At 37.0% G+C, this 13,278-nt stretch overlaps 2 protein-coding genes across 2 annotated transcripts; both read left to right on the forward strand.

Annotated features, from left to right (window-relative positions):
• The first annotated feature begins 2,189 nt into the window (after window positions 1–2,189).
• LOC142981595 (fatty acid-binding protein-like) lies at window positions 2,190–6,400 on the forward strand. The gene is made up of 5 exons (XM_076127607.1): window positions 2,190–2,280; window positions 3,991–4,159; window positions 4,792–4,958; window positions 5,289–5,402; window positions 6,254–6,400. The coding sequence occupies exons 2-5, from the start codon at window positions 4,072–4,074 to the stop codon at window positions 6,311–6,313; spliced, it is 429 nt and encodes a 142-aa protein (XP_075983722.1). The 5' UTR covers window positions 2,190–2,280; window positions 3,991–4,071; the 3' UTR covers window positions 6,314–6,400.
• Window positions 6,401–9,616: 3,216 nt separating this feature from the next.
• Window positions 9,617–12,611, forward strand: LOC142981815 (fatty acid-binding protein 1-like). The gene is made up of 4 exons (XM_076127932.1): window positions 9,617–9,770; window positions 11,230–11,393; window positions 11,857–11,967; window positions 12,508–12,611. Exons 1-4 carry the CDS (start codon window positions 9,701–9,703, stop codon window positions 12,559–12,561), a joined length of 399 nt encoding a protein of 132 aa, XP_075984047.1. The 5' UTR covers window positions 9,617–9,700; the 3' UTR covers window positions 12,562–12,611.
• Window positions 12,612–13,278: the final 667 nt, after the last annotated feature.

A 13,278-nucleotide genomic window follows, 5' to 3' on the forward strand; every position in this document is an offset into this window, starting at 1 on the left:
TTAAAATAACGAATTTAACTTCTTGTAGAGACTAGTCTTTCGTCCCGGCTACTTCCGGGTTGTACAAAACACCTGTATCTTATATTATGCTACGATCAAAAGAAGTATCCGCTCAAAAAGCGAAAAATTGCTAAACACCAAGACCGACCAAACAACTGATAAACATTCTTATATACTTCGAAATATATACTAATATAGATAAATTGACAACCAGGCTCAGAACAAATACTCGTGCTCATCACACAAAGATTTATCCCAGGTAGGATTCGAACCCACCACACGCGGCGCTACGGTTGTTGCGGCGAGGTGACCGCTTAAAGGTCTCAGCACACATATGGGATCGGAAAGGGATCGTAACCGTAACGCCTTTCGCCTCGCTGTCAACCAGGCGTCAACCTACCGTATGCACGTAACGAAAGCATATCAGCAGCGCCTGTACGTCAACTCGGCTACGGCTAGGCGACACCGCGCTTACGCCTCGCCGCCCCCTGGCTGACCTGGTTGGCACCAGATCAGTTTGAATCCAAACGTTGAGTGTAGCGCACGGTTATGTCTTGGTTTACAATACATGAGTTGGCTATCATAGCCATAGCACTTGGCGGCGTCTTTAGCAGACAAGTCGCGGGAGGGGAAAGGGGAAAGGGTGGACAAAGAGATGTGAGCTCAGGTACGGAGAGACGTAAGCGCGGGGACGGAGAAACGTAAGCGCGGGGACGATGAGCCGTAAGCGCGGGAATTCAAGTTCGGAGCCTGTTCCGAGGCGAGGCGATTACGTTATTATTCCGATTAGTGTGCGTTGCAGTAGGGAGTTTAATACAAACCATTCTGAACGGCTCGAGGCGATACGGTGACGATCCCTTTCCGATCCCATATGTGTGCTGAGACCCTTAACCACTACGCCAAACGTGCAGTTAAGTTGACAAAGCTTGAAGCTCAATGAGCGTTTTTGGCCTTACGAAACATACTTAGGCATTAAATATGTCTAGCATAATGGAACTACACTACACTAGCACAGTTAATGAGATACAGCCTGGTGACAGGCAGATAGACAGCGAAGTCATAGTACCCGTTTACCCCGTCCCGTTTTACCCTTTGGGTGTGGAATCTTAAAAACTAAATAATAATATTAGGTCGGGGAAAAGACTTTTCGCATTATAGTATGTATGAACTTGTAATAAAATCTTTTCTCTACACGAATAAGCTCGATACTTGGGTACCTCAAGAGCTCACTAAAAGAAACCTAATGAACCGTGTACTCATTTGTGATTCTTGGAGCCAAAGAGATTTTATTACAAGTTCATATATACTATAATGCGAAAAGACTTTTTCCCCGACCTAATTAATAGCTTATCTTTAATACCTACGTGCCAAGGAACAGGTGTGTACAATACTTATTTTAAACTCATGACTAATTAAGCCGAATCGTTTAAACATTGTGAAAAGTCATTGTTAAATTTACATTTAGACGTTTTTTATCAAACAAATCTAATCTGAAATGATACTGGTCCATGAGATGATGTCATGTATGTTAGTGTTCATGTTATTTATCTAAATGAGTTTATTATTATTAGGCTGGCTTTTGACTATGGAATAAAATATAATAATATTTTCATCTTAAGTTAAAATGCCAACAACAATCGTGGGATGCAATAAAATATAAATATAATATGAATTGTCTAGCACAAAATGTATGACGATACATAATATGTTTCGAGATGTAATTAAAATATAGGGTGGGAAAATGTTAGGCCAGTGCTGAAGACTTCTCTAATTATTTGTTATTAATGATACCTTAATTCTCTAAAAAGGAACTATAACTAATTCTTAATAATAAACATAACTGTAAATCGTATTGCACGAAGCTATTTTAAAATTTTTGAACGATTTCAAAAGAAGTTGAAAAATGAAGGGCAGAAGTTAATATTAAAGAAATCACGTACAGTACTAGGTTCCTAAAAGTGGAAAATAAAAGAAAATTTAATAAAACGATTCCGTGAAATTTCTACCCTTGCAAGAACTCTAAGATTAAACCCTGTTATCCCAACAGAATACTTATCATAATAATCAGCTGATATCTCACTACTCAAATTTATTTGTTTATGCAATGAACCAATTAATTTCGCTTAACTGTCACGCGATTTAATGAATCAGTATCAATAATAATATAGATAGTAATCTCTGATTTATTATAACACCTGGTATATTATGCTTTCGACATATAAAGGATAAATTGTGTGACATTAGATGCAGACACGCATTCATCGGCTAATACTCATTTTGGTAAGTTCAGCTTCAAAACTGTAGCCCGATTCTTTACTACCATCGAGAATCAACAACAGGCTAGCTATCGACAAATTTTATATGATCTGATCAGCGCCTCCAGCGGACGTTGTAGAAACTATTTTTGGAGTACATTTTAAATGTCAAACTGTTGATACTCAATGGTTCCAATCGTAAAGAATCGTACTACTGTTAATGTCTAAGAGCTAGGGACAGCCAGACCTTCGGTATTATAAGCTGATAGTTTGTCAGCACATGTCTTTAACACTCGTATAAAACACCAGTACTTCATAATTTATGCAAAAGGGGATAAGTTTGACAGCGTGCTTGCCTGCAAGCTTGTGTAGTAAAAACAATAAGATTGAGAAAATCGCTGTTTTGAAGATAATATTTATGTTTGTCTGGCCAGAGGTCAGAACTGTCAAAACAGTCCAGATGCTTCAAAACAAAAGCTTCAAAGTCTGGCATTCACTGGCTCTTGGCCTTTAAATCTATTTACAGGTATTCGGTTATTAGCAACTAGTATACAATTTAACCCCTCCCCCTCGCTTGGAAGGAGACTCGCCCTGCAGTGGGACAGTAATGGGTTAAAAAACAAGTATAAATTTAAAAAAGATGACGTCCGTGGCGCTTTTGTTAATGTTCGTGGGTCGTGGGTTTGATTTACTTGGTTTGTTTCCCTTGTTTGCATTTATTATGTGGTACTATTTACTAATATAACCAGCCATGAGATAAAAAAGATAAACAACTGTAAAATATTAATACAGGGATTAGAGAATAATGTCCAAAGTGTTAAATTGTCTCACCATCATGATGAGAATTCCCCATGTTATCTTATTTATTCACATGACAAATTATCAAAATAAACATACTTCACAAATACAAATACAAACCAAGTGACGTCACCTCTATGTGTCGAGTGATTCACGAAATAATAGTATTTTCTCGAAATCGATATGCCATTTGTGGAGCTTATGCGTATTAATAATGGCTAAGTTAACAACAGCCACGCGGATAGATCTGTGAGGTTAAGCTACGCTTGCCGAGGTTGTTCTGGGGATGGGTGACCATCTTATACATTTGGACTTCCTCCGTGTTTCGGAAGGCTCGTTAAATTGTAAAGATCTTTGACAGTCGTTAACAGTAGTCAGAAGCTTGAAAGTTTGACAACCAGTCTTACCGAAGGGTATCGTTTACCAGGTAACTCGGTTGTGGAGATCAGATTCTGATAGGCAGTCGCTCCATGTAAAACACTGGTATTCAGTTGCATCCGGTGAGAATAGAAGCCGACTTCATAGTTTGGAAGAAAGGCTAAGACATGCTGATGTGTATTAATATTATCTTTTATGCATCACACGACATCTGGATTCAAATCATGATACAGATCTTTTGATAAATTTAAGAGAATTTTCCTTATATTTGTTACGGTAATGCGAAAACAGATGCATTCTTATTGCCGTACTTTATTTATGTTGTAGTGTGTGTCTTGCAGTTATATTTTCGGAGATTTTACCCATTTCTGGTGATTATTTTACTTCTAAGAGCCTTCCATACAAAACTAGGTAATATCTAGATCTATATTGAACGGTACATATAGACTAGATATATATAAAATAGCATCCGACAATTTTTGGAAATACGCGTTTTTGAAAAGACACTCCAGCTTATTTATTCTTTAGTAAAGTTAGATTTTCTTTTGTTCTGTTCCAGAATTAGCAAATTGGTTGCTAAAAAACTTGCTAACTTAAAAATAATTTGGTGGTGATCGTGAAAGGACAAACTACATACAAGATGGTTGTCGCAGCGCTAGAGCCTTATATCGGAAAGAAGTACAAACTGAAATCGTCTGACAACTTCGAAGGATACCTGGGCGCTATTGGTAATTTCAGCCATTGTTCACGTAAGCTTTTATGAAAAGTGCAGTATTTTAGGAAAATCGGGACCTATTACTGATCCTTCGCTGTCTGGCTATCACTAGACTCATGAACCGTGATAGCTAGACCGTTGAAATTTTTACAGATGATGTATTTCTATTGCCCTCGTAAGAACAAATATTAAAAAACGAAATATATTTGATATTTAAGGGAGCTTTAATACAACAAACGTGATTTTTATTGTTTTAACAAATAAATAGCTTCCGCCCGCGACTTCGTCTGCGTGAAAAAGTTTTGTGTGAATCTTGGTTAATTTCAGTTCAACCAATCGAAAATCAAAGAAAATTGATATAAACTTTCATCCCCTATTTTATCCCCTTAAGGGCAGAATTTATCAAAATCTTTTCTTAGCCAATGCCAAATTTCAGCCCGATCCGTCCAGTGGTTTGGGCTGTGCGTTGATAGATCACTATGTCAGTCACCTTTGAGTTTTATATAATTATATAGATGGCAAGGAATTCTTCGTGCGCTAGTCCAACTCGCATTTGGCCATTTGTGTTTTAAATAACAGGCGTGAAATTACGTAATTATGTTATAGGATTTCATGAGGTTCACAAATCCTTTTCTTGTCTTCCAGGAGTAGGAATGCTAATGCGTAAAGCCGCAAGCGCTTTATCTCCAGTATGTGAACTGACTCGTGACGGTGACCGGTACACCCTCAGTATGCTCTCCCCCATGAAGAACTTCATCGTAACCTTCAAGTTTGATGAGGAGTTTGATGAAACTCGACCTGACGGGACCAAGGTTAGCCATTATTTAATTTTTCCATTTTATTGCTGCAGATATGAGTGTGATTTCCGATTAAAACTCAGGAATTGTTTTTTGACCTGACTCGGGAATTAAACTCACCAATGATCAGTGAGATAATACTGGTTTTCCTTCAAATAAATTGTATTGGTAAGCTTAAAATCACTCAAACAGAGGTTAATACATTAAAAAGAATAGACAAAACGTCTGCTTCATTCGCCTCGGCCTACATTTTTGTATTTAAAAGCATAGGTATTATAAGAAAAATAAGAAAAGTGTACTTAATTATAACGACGTCATCTAAGTCTTATTTGTATAATGTTTCAGGTGAAATCCACGATTTCGATGGACAAAGACAATAACTTGGTGCACACTCAGGTTGAAGCCAGTGGAAAGAAGACCACCTTCGTGATTACATTCACCCCAGACACTCTGACCGAGGTGAGACTTTACATTTTTAGAGAAAAGAGTCTGTTTGTAAATAAGCTATTACCACGTCCATTGGCTGTTTGTTTTTTTACAAACATAAACTAATTAAAAAAGAAAATTGGGGTGTGAATCGAATTATTATTGCTTAAAGTTGGTTGATCTGCGGCGAGTTCAAAAAGAGTAGTATTAATTGCCTATGGCGCTTCGGAAGTGTATGCTGTCGCGCTGATGTCTCGAGTTCGAATCCCGAGTCGGCCCATAAAGTAATTCCTCCTTGTTTCTCTAAAAGTGCGTCAAAGAGCACGTAAGTTCTTTACATGCTTGTACGACTTTTTGTACGACGCGATCAGAGGGGATATTCCCAGCTGTCCCCTCTAACACTATCCCCAGGGAGACAACTGGGAATAAAAGTAGGAAGAAAATTCCCAGTTGTCACCCCGGGTTGACAGCGTTAGAGGGACAGATACCGATCAGTGAGGCATCCAGTAGCACTCGGTCGTGCTACATGCACTCGTGGATTACGAGTGTTTAGGAACATAAAGTGTGCCTGTGCAACACACTACTATAGAACACAGTCCTGCAGTTATCTGGTTTTAATTAGACAGGCCACCGAAATAAGGAAGGCATTATGGCCTCGCTAAACACTGTTTTAGAAATCACTCAGCGATATTTTCTTTTCTTATTCTTTTTAAAATCGATAATATTTCTTTTTTCTTATTCTCTTTCAAGTTATTGCAACAAAATATTGCCTGAGTAAAAAATAGACGTTTCGTAACAAAAAAATATTCACAAACAACTTCGAATTTTTGAAAATCTCATCTGTGTGTGTCAATGGAAATACAATATATTCTTTCGGATTTCAGGTCATAACTGTCGAGGGATGGGAGGGCAAAAGTGTAAGAATGTTTGAAATAGTGCCTTAAAATACCAAAGATTATATTATAATATAACGTTAAGAAAACGAAATTTCTATTATAAGTTTCTAAAATAAATTGTTGTATGGCACATTATTATCGGTTACTTATTACCCCTGTAATCCCTGCTATCTTTTGTTTTTCATCGCGTGTTACCTATTTAGGTATCGTCAAAAGAATGAACACAATTAGTCAAGCACTGATTTAGTTACATGTATCTATAGTAATATTAAGAACTGCTAGTATTATGCTTTCGCGCCTTAAATCGCTGAACCAACATTCATAAAATTTAGTAAAGAGGTAGGTGGGTGTGGTGAGACATGGGATCTGACGCCGACAAAACTATACGCGGGTGAAACCGTGCGCATGAACTAGTTATTTATTCGTATTCTACTAAAGGGTGCACATGAAAGCACTCTGTAATTATTTCCTTTATCGCTAACTGGCATGATTATACGTTAGATGGCACTACTACCAATTAGCCGTTCGTTAATATAGTTTAGCCACAGTGTAAATTATAGACTATGGTTAATCTGTAATTAGAAAATCTATTCAAGTAATTTGAATCACAGGGTGATTTTCATGTTTGCACTATTCGTTAGACTTCAAGGCTGATTTCATAGAAAACAGTACACAAAAAACAGCCTTACAGTATTCCTTATTTACTTGCCAACTCAATTAATTAAAGAAAATCCCTAATAAAACTCATTTTACAAAATCTGGCAAACACTATTAGAACTGATACTAAAGTCACTTGAACACTTTGTTTAATTAAATAATAATAATATATTTTGACTGCCTCCGTGGTGCAGTGGTTTAGGTCGCCACGCCGCTACCATTGCTTCGGGAGATCGTGGGTTCGATTCCCACACGGAACAATTATATGTGCGATCCACAAATAATTGTTTCGGGTCTGCTTGTACTTTATGTCCGTTGTTTGTATGTTTGTAAAAGTCCCCGCGACAAAAGAGTACCATAGTAGTACAATGAAATGACTAAATACATCGGTATTTACCTAGCCTTAGCTTACGTTCCAAAGTTTGTCTAATGAAATAATCATAACATAGCAGGCCGGTTAGCAACAGTCAACCAACGATAATAATAATATTATATTTGTTGTTTAATAATACACCTGTACCGATATAATTATAGATATTAAACAGATTGTGCCACTTATTGATAACAAAGCTAAGATCAGTAGCTGATTAGCGGTACAAATATTATTTCAGTATTTTACAAGGAAAATGGCGTTAGAACAGGCGACAGTAGTATTTTTGGAATGTATTTTAGGTTATCAGAACTATTGTCGGACAAATTAGTAGAGCGCCCTGAAATGCACGAGTTATCTAAATTAATCATTAGTTATAAAAATGCATTAACAAAAATTGCTCAGTCTTTGACTAAAACTAGGCAACCTAATGAAAAATATACTTAACTAGCTGACCCGGCAAACGTTGCTTTGCCATAAAAATTAAATAAAAAAACATTGTCCAGCGGACAAAATAGTGAATCTAAACCATTCTCAGATCCCCTTGAACACACACAAAAAATTTCACCAAAATCGGTCGAGTCGTTTAAGAGAAGTTCAGTGACATACACACTTACAGAAGAATTATATATATAAAGATTATGAATTAAGATCGTTTCGGAAAAAAAAAACAATACCATACTCTTTGCATTATTAATTTAAAATTCTAAATGCACAGAGCTGCACATAGCAACATTCTTCCATCGTCCTAAATTCACCTCTTGTCAATCCATCACATATAAAATTAAACATTAATAATATATTTTTACGAAATATAATTGCTCACACTTAAACGCAAGTCACAGCAAGGGTATTTGTCAAAGTTATCAATCTATACAACGGCTGTATCGCTATTGATAAATTCTTATCGATGATAAACTCCCGCAGACTTATCTGTTGGCTTATGAACGTTGCAAATATCTGATAAATTGAGTGAGTTGTTTTATGACACATACATTTTTAGGTATTTTAAGATAAAATGTTATGTTTGATAAAGTGACGTGGCTAATACGTGGCCTATATTTTCGAGAATATCGTAAAATCTAAGGCTTGGCTGGGACTGATGATCACACCCTTATGACACACCTCTTGGTTTATAATTTCGGTTTAGTTCAAAGTAATAACATGCTTTTATATTTTGATAAAACTAGATGATAGTATGATATCATCACTACACCAATAATAGGGTTTTTTTTTCGTCAGGAAAATGCTTTACTGCATGTCCCGCTCCAGGGAAGAAGCGGGGGTCTGTCGGGCTCTCCCGCCGGTGAGGTGTTCCGGCTTTTAAATTTGGGCATGCCGACTAAAAACCTGAGTGTTCCTTCAACAGTCACCATAAAGTGGCCAGGACGCGGTACTTTCAATTGGATACCCCGCGTCCCAGCACACCAATAATGCCTAAGGGACAATGAATCATCCTGTAAATAATAATTTGATCACTACATAAGATAGAATAGTTAAAAGTGTGGTTGAAAGGTATAAACTATCACTAGCATTTAATCGCTCTAACATACATATATTGATGTATGAAAGCTTAAAATAAATAACATAGGTTATAATATTTGGCAACTGTAAGTATGCCAAATTTCATCAAATCCATTCAAAACTTTTTTCGTGGAAGCGTAAGGCTTGAGACAAGAAGCAGATGTTCGGGAGGGCATGGGCGTTTAGGCAGTATTTATTTAACAACAAATCCGACTCAAAGGAATTACTGCACTTGGCTTGTGCCAATTGTGATATTCATTAATCTTAATCAATGATTCGACAGTGTTTGTGTAACGAAAAAGCCGACCCGTAACTACTACTACATTAGGTTTTGGTTTAAGCCGATTGTTTAATTCTTTCGGTTTACATTCTAGCGCGTCGATGTCCAGCGACAATTTTCCCGAACATTCATCTACTCTGTTCGATTGTACTGCCCGGCTAGCTCGATTAATACCGATCCAAATACGCCTAACAATAACTTCAATACGTAATAAGTTTTGCATTTATAATATTACTAGAGGCCGCCCGCGAATTCGTCCGCGTGGAAACCCTTCCCGTGTAAATCCCGATTCCTCGGAAACTCTGGGATAAAAAAGTAACCTATGTGTTATTCTGGGTCCTCAGCTACCTATATACCAAATTTTATCGTAATCGGTTAAGTAGTATTTGCGTGAAAGTGTAACATACATACATACAATTTTACAAACTTTCGCATTTAATTTTCATTCAATTTTCCCAATAAACATACAATATCTCAAGTGCAATAAAATTTATCATTTACGACTAAAAGTGCTTATTTATCTATCAGGATTAGGTCTGAACTATATAACATAACCGTCCCATCACACCTTCAGTTTGCTTCACTTTGAGCTCAACCGATCAACATGGCCTTCTTGGGAAAGGAATACGCTTTTGACAGGCAGGAGAATTTCGAGGACTTTGTTAACTCCTTGGGTGAGTACTAGCTGTTTTTGATGTAAACTACTTAAGTACGATTTTGTAGTCGATACTACGTTACTCGATTAGAATCGCGGATTTTGACATTTAAAATGCCCTTTAAAATACCTTTAAATATGAGTGACTACTAGCTTTTGAGCATATATGCAGATGGGGGATTTGCATATATCTTTTTATATAAAAATCTATTTAATTCAAGCGCTTACGACTCTAAGAAAGTCCTTAATAATGATAATAAACTACATATGAAATTTATAAGATATCAGTGATAGAAATTTCTCGAACCATCAATTGAATGACAGTGGCGTCCATTTTAAATTGAATTATCTTTTTGTGATTTTTGATAAGCTGTAGTTGCAAAGATAAGTACTAATAAGTTGTAATTAGGTTCAAAGTCCAACGTCCAATAGCGAAAAATATAACACAGGTACACTTTTTTACGCTGTCTACTTAAAAACGTATCCACATTGGTGCAATTTTATATTTTTTTTTTTCATGAAAATGTCAGTCTTACCGAAACCGGATAAGAGGCTTGTTTCATTTACAGGCTTTAAATAAAGATCGGGTAACTTATCCGATAGATAAAGTAAAAGCAAATTATTTAAACAACAAATGTACAAATAACTCCTATTTTTTTACCTAATTAGCCATCCAATATAATTATTCAAGAGTAGTCTAACCACGGCTTAAGTTTATTAATCTATTTTAAATTGGAACAAGATCGACTAAGTCCGGAATGTGTGTGTGGGTGTAAAAAATTAATGTTCCAAATAGATCGTTTTAATTCACGTATATAACTTTAATAGTAACATATTTCAGATTTTCTTTCAACAGTACCTACCTACTCTTACATCTGACTCATCTCATTGTGAGAAAAACACAAATTCCCATCGTAAACTTATCACATTTTCTATCAACTTCTATATTTATTTTAGACAAACCTGTCAAAACGTTCACACCCAAGATAAAATTGTGTAAAACCCTGAACTTGCTCACTGACACAAATTCTATTGATATCATTATTGATGACACACTTGTATAGTAAGCTAATCTTGACACAATGAACTACTGAGGCCATCTACATTGTCAGATTATGTATATGATTCATGTAAAAAGTGATAAATATTACACAATTCTCTATCTATCAGACATTGAAATCTTCCGTTCTTTGCACCTGTTCAAAGTACGGTAATCAGTATCTGAAATTTTGCTTAAAATATAGTAACGTTTGCGGCAATAATCTGGGTGTCAAATGGTGGTGGATAGCACAAACAAAAACAGGTCATTCCTGTGCAAGATGATCTGTAACTCATCGTTTGTAGTATGACTGAAAAATAGTAGAATAGTTAACAATCTGATGTCCACGTTATTTTTCCTTATACCTATATTTTGATCTAGCTACCTAACTACTAGTAACTACACATTGTCTATACTCTTTAAAACATTGGTCTTTCAGGTCTCACTCCCGAGCAAGCCGCCGGCTTCATCAACTACCACCCCAACCAGAAGCTGGTTCAAGATGGCGCCCAGTACACGCTCGTCACCATCACTCCTACCAACAAGAAGGAGCTCACCTTCACTCCTGGTGTAGCTTTCGATGAGAAAGTTGCTGACAGGACTGTAAGTAGAGTTTCCATGGAACGTAAATTTCTCATCAGCAGATGAGGAACTTACGTTCCATACTTTCGTCGCTTTTACCATCAGGTAAATGCGACGAAAGTAGCTCAATTAGTACCTATGTTCTTCGCATCAATGCATCATCGGTCAACTGTATGTGTAAGGTTTATCGTGTTACCTATTTCCCTGTTCTGACGTTACGCGGCGCATTTTCCATCGGAGTTTTTCCGACTCAAAACCATTTTTCCAAACCGGCAAAACGAAGTCGTATTACAACTCTCATTCTACTTACTATCCTAAATACGTATTTTGTTGTATTCAAAATTAGAAAATGCCTATTTGTTGTACCCGCAGCTTTGTTTGCTAATGTTCGATTAGTTCTTGTCTTCAACAATCTCCATGGACAAATTAAAAAGAGAGAGATGAGAGAGTGAAAACACACTAATGTTCTTCTCATAATTTCCAGAGCAAGACCACCTTCACCCTGGACGGTAACAAGCTGACTCAGACCCAGACCTTCGAGGATGGCTCCACCTTCAACTTCGTCAGAGTCTACTCCGACAGTGAACTCGTTGTGGTACGTCATATTGCTTTTAGTTTTAGTTTGTCGTATGGTTAGTGGTCAACCTAGTGAAAAAGTTGTTCAAGCCGCCCGAGAGGCCTTTGACTGGTATCTTAGTAGACAACAGCCAGAACCGACATTTTCCATTTGGGCACTGCTACTACGAATTGATTTTTCAATGGTAAAAATTTAACCCATTACTGTCCCACTGCTGGGCAAAGGTCTCCTCCAGTAATGAGGGAGGGGTTAGGCCTTGAGTCCACCACGCTTGCCAAGTGCGTGTTGGGGACTTTGCATGCCCTAAGTAAATGTATTAAACAAATTTTAGGCATGCAAGGTTTGCTCGCGATGTTTTCCTTCACCATTGGAGCATGTGATAATTATTTCTAATACACACATAACTTCGAAAAGCTATTGGTGTGTTGCCTCGGTTTCGAACCTGCGACCACTTGCGTGGGAGGCATCAACTTATACCACTCGGCTATCACTGCTCGTCTTCAATGGTTACAGTCTTTTTAAGTTAATAGTGACTAATACATATTGTTTTGTTTACAGACGATCACCAGCAACAAATACAACGGCACCGCGTACAGATACTATAAGGCTTAATTTATTTATCCTTAGATTGTAGTTTTTCTAATAAAATTATTTAAATTGCACATGCATTTTTAATTGTTTTATTCATATTTTTCTCAAAGCTGTCGAACTAAATTGTAAGACAAGTTCGCTGTTTACTTTCTTGAAGCCACTTTAGAACTGATTCTACTGTAGTGTTTAACGTGTTTCGTGACTTGTACTGTTATTCGTATCAGTAAAACACTGGTATTCAGCTGCATCCGGTGAGACTGGAAGCCGACTCCAACATAGTTTGGAAGAAAGGCTAAGCCATGATGAACTCAGTTTACTTGAATTGTCTCTGATTAATGACATTCCTATGAGTATGTCGATAAGCCAGAATAAACTTAAACAGTTTGAATCCTTTCTAAGAATTAGTTATGATTAGAAAAAATAAAGCCATCAAAACATCCTGTAAACTCCAAGTCTCGCAGCTCAGTCTCTCTGCCGTAAAAAGTTGTGAGATCTATCTAATACCAACTCGATTAATGTATTAAGTCTCTACTGAAAGGACCTTCTGTCTTAAGTTATTACATAAGTTATTGTGATGCCAAAATTAAAAATATTTTACATTTCCAACAAATAGATCGACCTGGCCATCGCTTAACTGCCTCTGTGGCGCGGTCGGTAGATTATGCGGCTTCCGTGCGAGAGGTCTCGGGTTCGAATCCTGGGTCGAACAAAAAGTCTTTTCTGAGATTTTCTGTTAAG

The sequence above is a fragment of the Anticarsia gemmatalis genome, chromosome 20 (genome assembly GCF_050436995.1).
Source record: "Anticarsia gemmatalis isolate Benzon Research Colony breed Stoneville strain chromosome 20, ilAntGemm2 primary, whole genome shotgun sequence".
Taxonomy (NCBI): domain Eukaryota; kingdom Metazoa; phylum Arthropoda; class Insecta; order Lepidoptera; family Erebidae; genus Anticarsia; species Anticarsia gemmatalis.